General features: G+C 40.6%; 1 protein-coding gene across 4 annotated transcripts in view; it reads left to right on the forward strand.

Moving 5' to 3' along the window:
- Myrip (myosin VIIA and Rab interacting protein) overlaps positions 1-17369 on the forward strand; it is a 323355-nt gene that overhangs the window by 150151 nt on the left and 155835 nt on the right. For all 4 annotated transcript variants that reach the window (XM_046437173.2, XM_046437170.2, XM_046437171.2 and 1 more), the window contains exon 3: positions 3736-3957. In XM_046437173.2, the coding sequence (XP_046293129.1) occupies positions 3736-3957 (222 nt within the window). The remainder of the gene's footprint in view (positions 1-3735; positions 3958-17369) is intronic.

Below are 17369 nucleotides of genomic sequence, written 5' to 3' on the forward strand. Positions count from 1 at the left end.
GAGGGATTGTTTAATGGATCCTTGGTTTCTTTTTGACGAGATGAAAATTTCTTTATTAAATGTATGCACATACAGAAATAAGGTGAGATGTATGCTTTAAAGGGGGTGAATTTTATATATCTAGATTGTGTCTCAATTTTTGCAAAGTTGGGTGGAAATGAAAACAAATTCTCAGACTGTATATCTTAGTCCATTTGGGCTCCTATAAGAAAATACCACAGACTTGATGGTGCATAAATAACAGAAATTTATTTCTCACACTTCTGGAGCAGGGACATTTACAATAAAAGCATTGACAGATTCAGTGTCTGGTGAGAGACCATTTCCTTGGTCATGGATGGTGCTTTCTCTCTGCTTCTCCTTATAGGGGACGGGCAAGGCAGCTCTCTGAGGCCTCTTTTATAAAGACATTATTCATCTCATGCCTAATCCCATGATCTAGTTGACTCCAAAAGACCTTACCTCTTAAAGTCATCACATTGAAGGTAAAGTCATCACATTGTATTTTGGGGGTAAGAACATAAACATTCTGACCATAGCTGGGTACATGTGAACAGGGGATTTAAAACCAGAGAGAAAGTTTCTGCACAAGCAGGTGGTATGGCCATGAGCCTCTGAAGCAGCTGAAGTTTCGTTCCTTCAACAGTCTTGCTCTCAGTGGAAGGAGCCACTAGGGAATTTCTACCTACTGGCTTAGGGGAACTACAAAGAAGGTAGTATTTGCTTGAATCCCTGGGAGGAAAAGGAGTCTTGCATGAGAAATGTAAACCTCAAAACCCAAGCCTCTACCACCAAGGGGACTGAAGATCAAAATCTTATTATTCATGTGTTGCAGGATTCCCAAGCACAGAGACAAACATGAAACAGGCCCAGAATTGAGGACCCCTCTGCGGGGACTCAAGAAAGCAAATGCATAGCTTCTGCAAGACATTTGCACAGGAAGAGTGTATGTATAGGAAAAGCAATCTTAGCTGGAGATGTCTTTTAATCCAAATGATGAATCATGAAGGAAAGGAGCACCTGGAACAGGAGTTAAGAGACACCCCATATAGGAGGATTAGTAACACCTCCAAGAACTTTGTGTATAGCTTTTATGTTTTCATTGATATCAGTTAAAAATAAACCTAAAAATTTTAAAAAGAACTTAATACAGTCATGTGCCACCTGTTTTCGTCGGTGATGGGCCGTATACACAACAGTGGTCCCATAAGATTATAATGAAAATGAAAATTTCTTATAGCCTGGTTCTTCATAGCTGTTGTTATATTGTAACTTAACACTTTACTCATGCATTTGTGGTGATGCTGATGTGAACAAATCTATTGCACTGCCAGTCATATAAAAGTATAGCCCAGATGATTATGCCAAGTACATAGTACTTAATAATAATAATTGACTGTTAGTGTTTTATGTATTTACTATACTTTTTACCACTGTTCTTATCTTTAGAACACTTGTTTTTATCCTTAGAGTGGTGTATTTGCTCTAAAACAGTGTGCTGTGTTACCCAGGTAACATCTTGTGTTGACTGTGTGTCTTAGTCAGCTTTGCACTGCTGCTGTGACCAAAAGACCTTCAAGAATGATTTAAAAGAGGAAAAATTTATAGACGGCCAACTCTATTATATCTCGGAGCCTGAAGTGAGGCTCCGAGTGGAAGGAAGCCTCAAGTGGAAGGGACACAACAGAGCAAAGCAGCTCAGGACCTGGCAACCAGGAAGCAGAGAGAGAGCGCTGCCCTCCAGGGACAGAATGGAAACCCCAAAGGCATACTGCCAGCCACACCTACCTGACTATAATCACTACCCAGTTAATCCAGATTTGTGGATTAATTCACTGATTAGGTTACAAGTCTCATAATCGAATCTTTGACCTGTGAACATTCTTACATTGACTCACATGTGAGCTTTTGGGGTACACCTCATCTCTAAACCATAACACAGTGTTTATGCTGACATCTAACATTGCCTACCCTGAAAGATGCAGTCCACATTTTGAAGGTGAAGCTAATAGGACTGCTAAAGATATAAAAGGAAAAGAAGACTCCACACTCTTTCCAGCTTCCTCCTCTCCCCCCACCCCTTTCCTTCCTCCCTTTCTTCCTTCTATTTAAATGGGACCTACATTAGTTTCCTCACAGGGCTGTAACAGATTACACAAATAAGAGGCTAAAAACATTGGGAAATCATTGGTTTGTTATTCTGGAGGCCAGAAGTCTGCAATCAAGGTGCTGGCAAAGTTCCACACCTTCTCACGGCTCCGGGGGAGACTTCTAGCTCTTCGAGGGGCTGGCAAGCGCCAGCACCCTCAACTTGTAGGAATCACTGAAGTCTCTTCCTGTGTCCTCACATTGTCGTGTGTCTCTTGAAGGACACTTGTCATTGGATTTAGAGCCCATCTGGATAATTCAGGTTGATTTCATCTAGAGATCCTTAACTTAATTACTTCTTCATCATTTTCCAAATAAGATCACATTTACAGACTTCAGTGAATTAGGGTGTGGACTTGTCTTTTGGGGAGGCCATGGGTTAACCCACCACAGGAGCTAATTGAGTATGTGTGAAAAACAGGTGGGGTGTTATTGGCCTTCTTAGGCAAAATATAAAGTCTACAGGGTCATGAGAGAAAACATTGAACTACAGAAAAATTAAAAATGTAAATGATGATTGAACTACAGAAAATTTAAAATCTAAGTGCTGAAAAGCAACATAAGCACAAAACACAAGATATAAATGGAGGTAAATATTTGCCACATATATCATGGACATATCCAGTATGACTTGCCTAATCACAAAACTGGGCACAAAAAAATAATGACACCAAATTATCATAGTGATATATTACTATAGTATATACAGTGTTTTACTATAATAACAATAATACAGTAAAAGTAAAGTAGTAGTGAAAATCATAATAGTAGCAGAAACAATAATATTCCTATTCCTATTTGTCAGCTGCCATTTTTGTAGTGGGAAAAACAACCCAGAGTTTCCAACTCAGAGGGACTTGTTATTTCAGTTAGTGTCCCCAGGGTAACTCAGTTGCTTGGGCTTGATCCTTGATCTCAGGACTTCTCTTTCCTTCTCTCTGAGCTCAGAGAGGCATGTGTGTGGTGTCAGATTTTGTACTAATATGGCTGGCTGTGTGCCCATTGGACCATGAGCTGTCTGGAAGAAGAGGATTGTCTTTTATCCAGCCCTGAAGCACCAGTACCTCAGATCTGCCTGTCACCCAAAGCATCCTTATTGACTCACATTGATTTGAAAGCCCTTAAGATCCCTCTGTGTGTCGGTGTCCCTCTGATGCCAAATAAGACCAGAACAGCATTTTCATATTCCCAGCAAGACTGTTGAAAGGGTTAATATTTTATCATAAGTAATCTCCTGCTCCTCTAAAAAGGCATTAAGTGAAAGATTTTTATTTTTTCTACGATGTGCTTAGTTTTATAATAATTTGTTTCTCCATGTAGTCTCTGAAATATTCGTAAGGGGGTTTTCGTGTTCACTAATGGTAAATGTGAGATACAGGATTATGCAATATCAGCCCATCTTTGTCTCGGGACATTGTGTCAAGAATTGATCTTTCAGGATTCTGTCGTTCTACAGGAAGATCCTGCAAGGTCTCTCTGCCTGTGGGAGGGCCAGGGTTGGCTGCTTTGGGGAGATGGCCCCCTATCTGACGCGCTGTTTCTCTTCTCCCCGTCTCCCGCTCTCCTCCTCTCTTTCTGGCTTCCCAGTGAGATGAAGCAAAAGCTGGACGAGGAAGGCAGCAAGTGCAGCATCCTCTCAAAGCACCAGAAGTTCGTGGAGCACTGCTGCATGCGCTGCTGCTCGCCCTTCACCTTCCTGGTCAACACCAAGCGCCGCTGTGGGGACTGCAAGTTCAACGTCTGCAAGAGCTGCTGCTCCTACCAGAAGCACGAGAAGGTCTGGGTCTGCTGCGTCTGCCAGCAGGCCAGGTGAGTGGCTGGGCACACTCTCAGGGTCTCAGCTGGTGGCACCCACCACTTTCTTCAACCAGGTGGGTGCAACAGTGATTGACAGATCTGCCTGGAGTATTGACTACAGTAAAGAGATGACTGAGGTGAGGTGTGGCGAAGGATAACTGTTGACCTTCATGAAGAGGATGAGGGGGGGGCCTCACAGGAGCATGTGGGTGTGACTACAGAGGAGAGATAAGGGCCATGTTGGAATCGAAGATGCAGCTCCCACAGGCTTTATCCTTTTAAAATTTCTTATCTGGTCTCATCCTTTCATTCATTCATTCATTCATTCATTGCAAAGCAGACATGGGATTCTTAGGAATTATGCAGCAGTAATTATGCAGGAAATGTGAAGGTAAGGTAGGCAGGTTGCTGATGACCCAGAGACTTAGGGAGATGACTGGATATTGGTCTCAGAATGTATTGGTATATCCCCTGACAGCCTGTACGTTGATTGTGGGGACACTGAACAAGGGGTGATTGGCCTCAGGGCTTGGAGAAAGTTTCAAAGTGGCCAGGAAATAAAAGCAGGATTGAAAAGGATTAAAAAAGATTTAATACTGTGGACAGGGAGATGATGACCACCGTGTGAAGGAGATGATTGAAATTTCACATCCTCCCTCAGGGACTGACAGCATTTCTTTGATATGTTGAGTATTTGGACACTGCTGAGTTTGATAAGCCAATGTCTAGTATTTGTTCTTTACGACTGCAAAATGTCTTCTGATCCTAGCCCCTGTGGAGTGCACTGTGATTTGTGTTTGTGACATCTTCCATAACGACTGTGTTACAGTGAGTGAGCAACACTGAGACTGGCTGGTCCTGAGAGCACACACTCAGGCACTCTGACTTTTCCTTCCTTCCTCCCCCTCTCCTCCCTCTGCCCTGTTTCTTGCTCATATCCTTTAACATATCAAGTCCTAGTATTTTCCCACAGAGGTAGTTAATGAGGATAGCTACTAAGTACCCTCCCTTATGAAGTAGTCTCTGAGCTGTAAAGAAAAAAGTAGCTCAGAGACACCAACTGAAGCAAAGAGTGGTTTATTGAACACCCAGTATCCAGGGCTGGCTAGGTGCTGCCCAGGTCCTGTGCCTGACTTTCAGAGCAAGGAACTTATCTGAGTCTCCAGGTGGCAGGTTAATAGGAGTTGGGGAGTGGGTGATGCCCTGTGACAGAGGGAAGGAGAAGATTGATTGTCCATGAGCATATGTTTGGGAACTCAGACAGAGAAAGGTTCATTCATGCCTTCCACTTCTCAGTAAAGTTGGAGTAAGGTCAGGCACTCTGGACAAGAAATCTGGATATTGGAAGAAACAAGGACAGGTTTGAAATAGCTGCCACAAGAGTTGGGGATCTAGGCTCTTCCCATAGTGTGTTTTGCACCAGCCACACTTAGCCATCCATGTGCAAATGTAGACAGTGATCTGTTCCTGGGTTGGGGGTTTTCATGGGTTGGGACAGGTCAGAGGGTGACGCGTATCAAATAACAAAAGATATTGAATAATGAAGGAAGTAAAGACAATATCCACATAGTGAAGGGAGAAAGAGCAGAAGGGGGCTGTGAATGTACTGGAAGAAAATGAGGGGGCCAGTTAATAAGAAGTATCTGGTAAAATTAAAGAGTGCAGTCGTGGTACTTAACAAAGCAAGTTGGAAGAAAAGAAAATTCTATGTAGGGGAAAATATGTTTGAATTGGTGATTTCCCAATAGACCAGTTGAGGAAGGGGAGGTAGGATCTAGACTAGAAAGCAAGGAACTGAAAAGCCAGAGTGCATGGATTCTGACTGGGGTAGTGACTGGGGTAGTGGCAGCATTATGGGTGTGAAGAATGACCCAGCTGACAAAATCTTGTCAGGAAGAAAATCTAGAAGGTTAGGAAGTGACAGGAATAAGAAGTGAAAGAGGGCAGTGTAACGGTTGTCATGATTCCGCCCCCTGTAAGTGGAGTGAGTCTAATGTGTTTGGTCAAACATGGCACCTTGAACCACACTAGCGTTGGTGACCAACTGGTGGACCTCACTGCATGACCGTGGCCCTATCTTTTTAACTCCATTTGTGTCACTAGATCCTGGCTCATAGAAGGCATGCCAGTCTTTGTGAGCTGAATAATAGAACAGGATAATGCTCAATAGCAGCCATAAGCATGGTACAGATGAGTGTTGGGAATGGTCCAGATGGAACTCAGATGGAGAAGAGGAATCACAGGATGTTCACAGACAAGAGGTGAAGTAAGCAAAACATGCACATCCCCCAGGGGTGTGGCCAGCCTGGAGCAGACCACTCTCAGCAGAGTAATGGCTAGTGGAATCAGGTCATTTGGGTTTGGTTTTTACAGGGTCATAAAATCATGAAATTATACATCCTAGCAGTTATTAAAATACCTATTCTTTACTATGCTTCAGTATATTCCCATACAAACAGAAGCAAGTGTTTATACTTACACGATTTTTATTCTTTAAATTTTTCTTTATTCCTTTTCTCCCTGGATGATAAAAATCTCCCAAATTGACTAAACCATTAGTAGTATTAAAGAATGCAGTCATTAAGCCTTTGACACTCACATCCACCCCTAGTTGATTGTGTTGGGGGGACTATTATTAGTTACAATTACAATCAAATTATTCACATTCATCAAACAGTAGAAATGCTGAATGATTCCCACACTATCTCAGAACCATGCTACTTGTAAGTGGGGGGACCTGTCCTCAAAAGATCTTCTTATTCTCCTCCTGTGCTACATCTTTTAAACCAAATCATCCCAAACATTTGCCAGATATTGAGTAAGAAGTTGCAAAAATGGCTGTAAGTCTGCATTTTAAAATTCCATTTCACGTTTATAGCAACTTAGGAAAAAAAGAGACTTGGTAATCCTGTTTACCTTAATTTTTCATCACTTCTGGGGCCACATTTATGACAACCCCTGAATCTCAGAAGTGGAGCATGAGGGACTAAAGAACTGTTCACAGGACACCTGAGAAAATAAAACAAAACAAAACAAAAAAAGTGGAGGCTTACTAAGGAGTCCTCCACATTCAGTGAGTCCACCTCAGACTAGGCACACTATGACTTCTTGATCAAAGTCAGCAGAAAGACAAGGCTGAGAAAAGGTTGGAAATTTGCTGTTTTAATTTTGGATCATATTTTACAGGGATGTTTTCTGGGGTCTTAAAATCATTGTTGACTAAAACCAAAAGACACAGAGAAGTTTGGCTGATTCTCTATTTTTCCATATTTTTCCAAGCCAAGCATAGGAACTTTTTAAGGGATGAAATCCACGAGATGTAGGGCATAGTTTTGACTGATCAAATTTCTCAAAGGCTGAATTTGACAAAGAAGTATGTCCAGGTCAGGATACCTCTGATGTATGGCCTTTGGGCTGAAAGTCTTTTACATTGTGCCTGGATCGCATTTACATTTTTTGGAGAATGCCTCTAGCTGTATAATCTCTCAGTGTTACACATTCATCATGTAAAATATTTAAGGAATATTTCAAGTTGAGCCACATATGGAAAATTTTAGATAAAGAACTTTTAGTACAAACAGAGAAATGAAAAGTTGTGCTGCAATTGTGTACAATGAATCAAAATGCATTTTGCTGTCATAGATAACCTAATTAAAAAAAATACATCCTAACTTGAGATGCTAAAATGTAAATAAAATAGTTAAAAAAAAAAGAAAGAAAGAGAAGAACTTTCAAAACCTGCCTATTTTGGGGGGGGAGGGGGGAGCAGAAAGATATTTTACAACAGATTCTTTAAACCTTTGATTTTACCCCAGCATTGTGCTGGAAGATTGGCAGAGCAGATCTTCTGCTACCTTCCATGTTATCTAACAGTTCATCTCCCCCAGAATCCCAGGTGAAACACTATCCTTAGTTAGAAGTAATTTATGTTAGACATAAGTTTTGAGGACCTTATTCCAGCATATTCATATTTAAGAAAGTAAGTTTTTAAAACATTGTATGTGTCAGATTCCATAAAGATCACATTTTGTGTGTGTGAAATTTCAGGAAAATAGACAGCAGCTCTGTGAAGGTGACAGATGACAGCTGTCATAGGCCACAGGCAGGCCTATACTCTACTCCCTACTGCCCATAACATATTCCACCTCTCTTTATGTAAGTGAACCCCATTTTGCTGCACTGGTTTTGTTCCTCACTGTTATCCAGTGGCCACCATATGCATGCAAAACTCATGAGATACCATGTACATATGAGCTTGGGGTCATGTTTAATTATAATAAAAATTCTAGACCACCAAAAATTAAGGAGCTAGGAGTTTAGGGCAGACACTTGTCTGACAGTAGTAACACACAGCATCAGCAGTAACTACTAGGGTCTGGAGTTGTATGTAGCTCAATGTAGAGCACTTGCCTAGCATGTACGAAGCACTGGGTTCGATCCCCAGCACCACATAAAAAAAAATAAACAAAATAAAGTTATAAAAAAAAAAGTAACTCCTAACTATTGAGCACCTGGGCTGTCTCCAGTGCAGTTCTCTATCAGTGACTCAGGTTAGAAACAGCTTGTTTTAGTTAGCTTTTTCACTGCTATGATCAAGAGAGAGACCAGACAAGAACTATTTTAAGGAAGAAAAGTTTATTTGGGGGCTCATGATTTCAGAGATCTCAGTCTATAGATGGCTGACTCCGTTGCTCTGAGCTGAAGGGGAGGCAGAACATCATGGTGGAAGAGTGTGGTGGGGGAAGGTGACTCAGGACATCACATGAGGAAGCAGAGAGTGTCTACTCCATTCACAAGGACAAAATATATACCTCAAAGACATGCCCCCAATAACCCACCTCCTCCAGCAACACCTTACCTGGCTACAGTTGCCATCCAGTTAATCCCTATCAGACAATTAATGCACTGATTAGGTTAGCTTTCATAAGCCAATTATTTCACCTCTAAACTTTGTTGCATTGTCTCACACATGAGCTTTGGGTGAACACCTAATCTAAACCATTACACAGTGCTCATCAAGAGAGGACCCAGATAGTGTACAGTCACTGTGAAAATAGTGGCAATCTATAACTTCTGCTTTCTCTTTTTCTATCCCAGTGAAAAAATAGCCTCAATGGTCTATTTGGTTATTTAGTTGAGTAAAAGCATTTTATAAATTTTCTCAGTAGGCTGAGGCAAGAGGATTGCAAGTTCAAATCCAGCCTCAGCAAAAGCAAAGTGCTAAGTGACTCAATGAGTCCTTGTATCTAAATAAAATACAAAATAAGCCTGAGTATGTGGCTCAGTGGTCGAGTGCCCCTGAGTTCAATCCCCAGTATCCACCCCCCAAAAAAATTAAAAAGAGAATCCCCATTTAATGTTTGTTGCTATACTTATTTATTTAATTAATATCTTTATTTTATTTATTAATTTTTTTATGTGATGCTGAGGATCGAACCCAGTGCCTCACACATGCAAGGCAAGCGCTCAACCACTGAGCTAAAATCCCAGTCCTGTGTTGCTATATTTATGATCATAAGGTTAGTTCTTCATCAGTCTTCTGTGGCATATTTTTGCATTAAAATGTATTTCTGTTGTGTTAGCTTAAAATTTGCAGCTTTGGGAGTTTAACAGACATCAGATGAATTTATTATAGAATGAATGATGAACTACTTAGTTCGGAAGTTATCTAGCAAATTGGAAACTTCTAAATTATTCCCTTCGTCATTTTATGTTCTATGCACATTTATCTTCTTGACATTGTTAAATAGATTCAAACACTATCAATAAGGACATATAGTGGTTGAATTTTAAGATCCTCTGCTGCAAACAGACCCAGAGAGAGCACAGCCCGTGCTCACCAGCCATTAACATTTCAGGTTGAATTTGTTCAGGAGTGATGGATGCTCCTGTATTCCTTGGGAACAAGTTGACTTTCTAGCTCTTTGCTTCATTATAAAAACTATTTTTTCTTTCTTTGGTCACTGTGCTCTATCACATTTAACACAGACCAATTTGAGAGACTGCTTTCAGGGAATGAGGGAAAAAAAGATCATTGGAACTGAAATCAGAACATACTCATCATGATACCTGTGGTATTTGCTTTGATTTTTCCAAGAAAACTTTGGGCTTTGATTATTTTCCCTTGGACTTGAGTATCCTTTACTCTGTCTGTTCACTAATTATCTGGTATTCACACAACCCACATGATTCATCAAATAGTATAAAGTAATTTTGGAATGAATTCCACAGTACAGTTAATACCCTAATATATTTCTAATATCCCTGAAGAAGATATAATATTAAATAGTGATCAGTATGGGCTAAGGAAATTCATAAGTTAGCAGATAAATTGGGAAATATTGAACCTCATTAAAAAATCCAAGCAATAGATTTTTTTTTCTCTTTTAAATTAGTGAATTTTAAAATCTTTCTGCTTGGTGTTGATAAAGGTAGATTGAAGAAAAGGCACTCTCCTTCTTGGCTGGTGAAATCTAAAAAGGAAGAACTTTTTACCAATGTGTATCAAGCACTATTAACATATCCAATCACTTTTACCCCAGTAATTTCAATTTTGAAAACTTGTAACTAACAGCATAACATAATATTTTAAAAATACTGTCTAAAAATGAATTGTACTGAATTATTTGTAGTATTAAAAATGCCCAACAGGAGAATGATAAATCAGTACATGTTCAACTTGACAGAATACAGGAATTTTAAAATGTGTATATTCTATCCTCATGGGTAAAGACTTACACTAAAATGTCAGATTAAACAGTGTATGTTGCATACTCTTGTAATCCCATCAGCCCCAGAGGCTGAGGCAGGAGGATCACAAGTTTGAGGTCAGCCTCAGCCACTTAGTGAAGCCCTAAACAGCTTAGTGAGATGCTGTCTTACCATAAAAAATAAAAAAAAAAAACACTGGGGATGTAGCTCAGTAGTAAAGTGCATCTGGGTTCAATCCATAGTAATTAAAAAAAAATTAAAAAGAAAGAAGGAAAGAAGTCAAATTAAACACCACAATGCAATATGTACATATAATCATCTCATTCTAAGGAAAATAGAAAAAAGACTGAAAGGAAATACACCATCATTACTGTTGAGAGTAATCATTCTTTGTAAAGTTGGTCAGCTGGTCTACCCTGCAAATTTTGAACTTACCTCCAAACTCAGAACTCAAGGACAAGGAGAGATGGTATGAACAGAATGAGAAAAGTTAAGTGGGAAGACCCTTAATGTATGTTCCCCTGCCTGGTCCTGGTGGAGGGACTGCAGGTAGAAACTTAAAGAAGCTGTTTTCACTGTGTAACTGGGGGCCAGCGAGTGCTGCTCTGCAGCCTATGGAACAGTATGTGATAGAGACTTTCAGCATGGAGGCAGGAGGTCAGAAGTGAGAGCAGTGAGGGAACCAAGAACCACTTGGTATTTGGCTCAGGAAAGCAGGGCCTAGCAGCAGCAGGAGGGAGGAAGCCCCCAGCCCAGTGGGGCTATAATTGGACCATTAGCAGGGTCTGGAAAGGAGATCACCAGTGACTTCCTGCCACGGGTTCCCAGGACTCAAGGAAAACAGTAGGCAGTGCCTTGGCTTTATCCAGGCTGGGCACAGCACCAGCAGTCCTGGAACTGTTAGGAGGACCCAGGTGTGTGTTTACCCATAGACTGGTAGCACTGGGGGAAGCTCAGGTAGCAGCAGTGAAGCAGGCATGGACTTGGACAAACCAAGGAGAAAGGAACACAGGATATTGAATGATTGGAGGATGAACCATCTAATAAACAGGTGGATCCATAACTCCAATCTGCTCCTCCCTGGGAATTTGAACTTGGGTGGATGATGTTTCAAAACAAGGCAGTTAGAACTGAGTTCTCCTAAGACAGGAAATAGGACCTCTCTAGGTTGCTGCTTTGCCTCTAACTCCAGAATTAGTCCTTGAAGACTCATCCAACTCAAGCCAATAAGTGATCAATCTGCTCTTCTCTGATCAGTGGTCTTCATCCTGACCATGAGTTCAGGTTACTGAGATCCCTAGTCCTGCCACCTCCTTGGATTATCTGGTTTTCCTCAATTCTTTAAGGTACTAGATCCTTCATTAGGTTACCTTTTCACAGAAGTTTTCTAGAGCTCATTTCTAGGAATTAAAACAGAACCTAAAAAATCATAACTGAAGAGAAAAGATAATGGAATCAGAGCTGGAAAGTGGATGTTTCAGCTAAGGTGGGGACAAAGTGGTGACCACCTTAGCTTGGGATTAAGACGGGGAGGTTGTGGTTTCTCACAAGGTTTTTAGATCTTCCACAATGAAATGCAGTGTCTTGAAATTGGCGGGTCTAGCCAATAATTAAGTGGTAACCCATGAGATAAGGGGTTCATGACTTCCAAATGTTCTAAAATCCTTTGTGCATAGAAGACAGAAAGGACTTCAGCCACCTTGAGAATTAAATGTGTGCTGCAGAGACAGGAGTCCTGTGGGAATGAAGTTGGGACTGAAGGTTAAGTGATGTTCTGCCAACACCCGGGAGGTTCACTCACGTTGTAGTGGTGGGGATGCTGCCCGTCACATGCTCCCCCAAATGGGTGCAGGCTGCTTGGGTTCTAGGAGTGCACTCCAGGCACAGAGCTACCTGGGTTCTGGATTTAAATAAACCCTAGGAGTCAGTGCTGGCTCACTTGATTGTACCCAGTTTTAGTGTGATTGTCACCTGCTTTGCCTCTAACTCCAGAATTAGTCCTTGAAGACTCATCCAACTCAAGCCAACAAGTGATCAATCTGCTCTACTCTGATCAGTGGTCTTCATCCTGAGTTTCATAGACTTTCTGCAAGTTTCATAGGCCATACCAATAACTTAATGGGATTTGTTTCCAAATTTTCAGCTTCTATTCATGTTTTTTCTGACACTGATCTACTCAAGAAAGTACCTCCCCTTTCCTAACTATGCTTCTCTCACTTTACTACAGGAAAAACATAGGCCTTAGTCAACCCTGTCTCACTGAAACTCAAGACAGAGAAACCTTGAGAGTGCACTAAAGAAACAGTTCACACATGCTGTTGGTCTAAGAAAGCAAGGTGTCCTAACAACTGGACACCCAAAATGACTGCTTTTGTGTGATATGTAATTTCTGATTCTTGAGTTTAAAAAAAAAATTGAAGGAGAACCTAAATGACTAAATCATGGATTGTGATTTTTGACATATGACTCAGAGGGTGTTCAAAATTGAAAGATATTATGATTGTAAAAAAGACTTCCATTTCCATCTTAGGAACAAGCTTTTTTAGGGCTTGTTTTTTGTTTGTTTGTTTTGTTGTTGTTTAGGTTTTTGTTTTGTTCTTTTTTTTTTTTTTGTACTGGGGATTAAAACCAGGCATGCTAAACCACCAAGTCACATCTCAGCCCTTTTTATATTTTATGTTGAGACGGGTCTTGCTCCATTGCTTATGGCCTCTCTAGGTTGCTGCAACTGGCTTTGACTTAAATTCCTCCTGCCTCAGCCTCCCAAGCTGCTGGGATTATAAGTATGCACCACCATAACCAGCTAGGGCTTGTATTTTTTTAAAAAAGAATAAAACTAGTGCTGAACTCCATCTCATTAAAGTAATAAATACTATTCATTTGTTCATAAAGCAACTGACTAAAAAGCTAGCTCTTTATAAGATGTACTTTTAATGAAAATATATATTCATATGACTAGTTATCAAAATTTAATATATTTATGTGTTTGATCAATTTTGCCATAATAGTAGTCAGAATTTATAATTTAATCCATGATAGTTATTCTGATACTTTGAGCTATAAGGCTCAAATTTTTTATTCTTATTTTTTATTATTTGTTCTAATTCATTATACATGACAGCAGAATGCATTTCAACTCATTGTACACAAATGGAGCACAACTGTTCGTTTCTCTGGTTGTGCATAATGCAGAGTCGCACCTTCATGCAATCATACATGTACATAGGGTAATAATGTCTGTCTTATTATTAAACCAATTTAGTACACATGTCCCTGTGAAAAAGAATGATAATAGCATGACAAATAAAAGATTATATAAAAGATACATAAAATAAAATTCTATAAGGGAAGTAGAATGGGATCGAATACCTGTTCAAGGAGATAAAAGAAAAATATTAATTATCTAACTGCTAAAGAAGGAATCAGCAAACTAGTCTCCCAGACCAAATCTTGCCCATTGCCTGTGTTTTTAAAATAGTTTGATTGGAGCACAGTCTTGTCATTTTGTTTCCGCATCGTCTGCAACTGCATTCAGCTCACAGCAACCAAGCCCAGTGTTTCCAACAGAGACCATATGCCCGCACCTACCCCCAAATATTTACTATCTGGCTGTTTACAGGAGACGTTTGCCAGCCCCCAGCTCAGATCAGTCACGGCTCATCACCTAAACTTCAGCACAGTTCCATCCCAGGCTAATTGGGACCCTAGCCAGGATGTCAGCTGGAATGAAGGGGGCGTGGATGGGATGACAGCCATCAGTATTTGCAACAGTGCACATTTTGTAATTTCTGTACTGAGAATTTTAACAGCTGACAAAACATCACACAGGCTGGTTGCACTGTTCCTATTCACTGACCGCAGATCTGCAGACGAGAACCTCCATCCAGACCACTATACTTTCTGGTTGTCGAGCTGCGAGGGGACTTAAGAAATCATGCCACCTTCAGCTCCCTTTGTTGTATCAGTATCTGGTCCAGCATATGTCATCTTTAGCTTTGCTCCTGGGTGCAGTGGAGAAAAGATGCCAGATTTTTTTATCGGTTTAAATTCTGGTATTTAAATTTCAGTACCCAGTCTTGAGACCATTAAAGCATCTCCCCAGCATTGCCTTGTTAGCTTTTAATTAATCAAATACATACTCACTAACCACATCAGTGCTAGATATGTCTGAGTGATGTTATGCAAATAACTCCCGATATGCCCCAAATACGCTTCATGGTTTTAGAGGGAAATTTTTTTAAGAAATGAGCAATCGCACATTTTGGTCAAATGCTTGAATAAAAGAGACCTTCAAATAGGAAACAGACGTGCAACATAGAGAATGTTCCTCATTTAGCCCCAGTAGATGATACTTTTAAATGAACAGTGAAAATCCAAAGAAATTCTTCTTTAAAATTAAACCAACTGCTTGTCATTGGTTGCGTGTGGTGGGGGATCCAAAGATGTAAAAAGCACCTGTGACTCAGATGTTTGATGACTTTCTGGAGGTAAAACATGTCCATCTCTCAGATCTGCCACCCATTCTTCGGTCATCTCATATCAAGAACATGCAGAGAACCTACAACAGATTACACCCATTGTGATAATGCTGCAACCCTTCTTGCTTTCACAGTCTTTGTTGAGGAGTTACCTCCAGGCCTAGGGGACTGTGTGAAAATGCCTCTTAATAAGAAAAAATAGCTCCTCTACTCCCAGCCAGTCTCAGTCTAGGGTCTAGATACCAAGTACCGCTGGATTTCCCAGCATAGGATCCAATTTTATCGTTGGCTGGAAGTTCTCTTTAACTAAATAATACAGAAATAAGAGAATCGAGAATGACTAAAGCCTTGCCATAGATTAAACCCTGCACATTTATTAACATTCCTATAAGCATCATTGTGATTCAATAAATATTGAATAGCACAGTAATGTCCAATCCCTCCTTGCTAAGGAAATGGCAAAAGTGTACCCAGAAGTTACAAGAGGTGTCTCTGGTTCTTTGGAGATCACCAGCAGTGCTTCAGGAACCATGTCTGGGCATTCTTTCTGCTCCCCGAATGTAATTCAACATGAATTACAGCAGCACACAGTAGGGAGCTCTCCTTGCTGCCACCACATGTAACTTGTGATTCGGCTTTTTCCCAACAGTGTTCATTTTACAATTTCAACTTCATTACCGGTTTTCATGACTGAGAAGATGGGGAAATGCATGGCCTTGGCTTTCAGCATAAACTTATGGACATGAAACCTTGGGTTTCAAGCCAAAGGCCTGTACCCCTCCTTGACAACCCCTCCTTGATGTCCAGAAAGAGCCCTCTTGGTTGTCTGTCCTGTGAGTTCTTCCCATACCTCAGCTTCCTTAGGCTCATATTTTTTTCTTTCCTGGATACACAGAGCCATTGTCCCAGCTTCCATAGGACAAGCTTTATCTAGACAGAATTTTATTAATAACCACTTATATAACCCTATTGCTAGGTACTGAAGACTCTTTAAATATTTTTAAGAATACTATGAAATATTACTAAGGATAGTTAGGTAGCTACTATTGTTTTCCCTATGTTGGATATAGGGAAAGTTAGGCATGAAAATGTTAAGTAGCTAAGATTTAATAGATGATATTTTATTAAAGAGCATTGCTTATATATATGGTGTCATGGTTTGGATCTGAAATGACCTTTATAAGGTGGGGCCCACTAGAAGGAAGTGAAATCACTGGGCATGTGCCCTGTAAAGTGATAGTGACCCAGGCCCCTTCCCTCCCCTCTCTCTTTTTCTGAATTGCCATGAGATGAGCAGCTTTGCTCTACCACATGCTCCCTGCCATGATGTTCTGCCTCTTCACAGGCCCCAAAGCGACAGAGCTAGCTAACCATGTACTGAAACTACTGAAATCGAACCAAAATAAATCTCTCCTCCTTTTAAGTTGATTATCTCAGGTGTTTTGTTACAGTAATGGAAAAAGATGGGATTGATGGAAAAACCATAGCCTATCATAGAATTAAGCAGCTTAAGTACCATTCTGCATTCAGTTGGTTGTCCTGCGTGGTGTGTTGGAAAGAGCACAGATTCTAGATGACGTGCTTGAGTTCAAATCCACCCCTCAGTGGGAAAAATAGAGAGAGTCATGCTCAACCCTTGGAGTGGTGAGAATTAAATCACAGGAACTTACTTTAGTATCTGACATTTAGATATTTAGATGTCACTACAATTATTATTATTCCTCTGTTGATGATATGGTCATAGCATTGCTGGCTTATCTAGGGACTCTAAAGAGAAACCCCCTTAACCATTGTGGACTGATGTCAACCTCCACAGCTTTTTCCTTCCCATCTCTCCTCCCTCTACCCCAATGCCTGCTTCCTTATCTACTGGAGTCTGGTGTGCTCTGAATGCACATGAAGAGCCTCAATTAAGATTTCAGAGAAGCCTGCAAGTCCAGTGTTGAAGGCAGTGACTGGCCACTGTGTTCTTCACATTTTCCTGCAGCCTAATTCATCTAAACAGGTTTATTAATGGGGTGGTATTTTGGGACTAAGGCACCTGATCTTTCAAAGGGACTAAAGTTCACAGAAGGATAATTAAAAGATGTCTCTTTTCTAACACAGCAGAGCCCAGGAGTGGAATGGAACAGTGATGAGCCGCTGTATGTGTTCATCTAGGCAGGCTCTGCGTGCCATCAGCTAATTGGCACACAGACCGATGCTGAACCATATGCACAGGCTTTGGCAGCTCCC

Source organism: Marmota monax, unplaced genomic scaffold (genome assembly GCF_021218885.2).
Source record: "Marmota monax isolate L192 unplaced genomic scaffold, Marmota_monax_Labrador192_F-V1.1 WCK01_AAM20220418_F8-fsc00021, whole genome shotgun sequence".
Classification (NCBI taxonomy): domain Eukaryota; kingdom Metazoa; phylum Chordata; class Mammalia; order Rodentia; family Sciuridae; genus Marmota; species Marmota monax.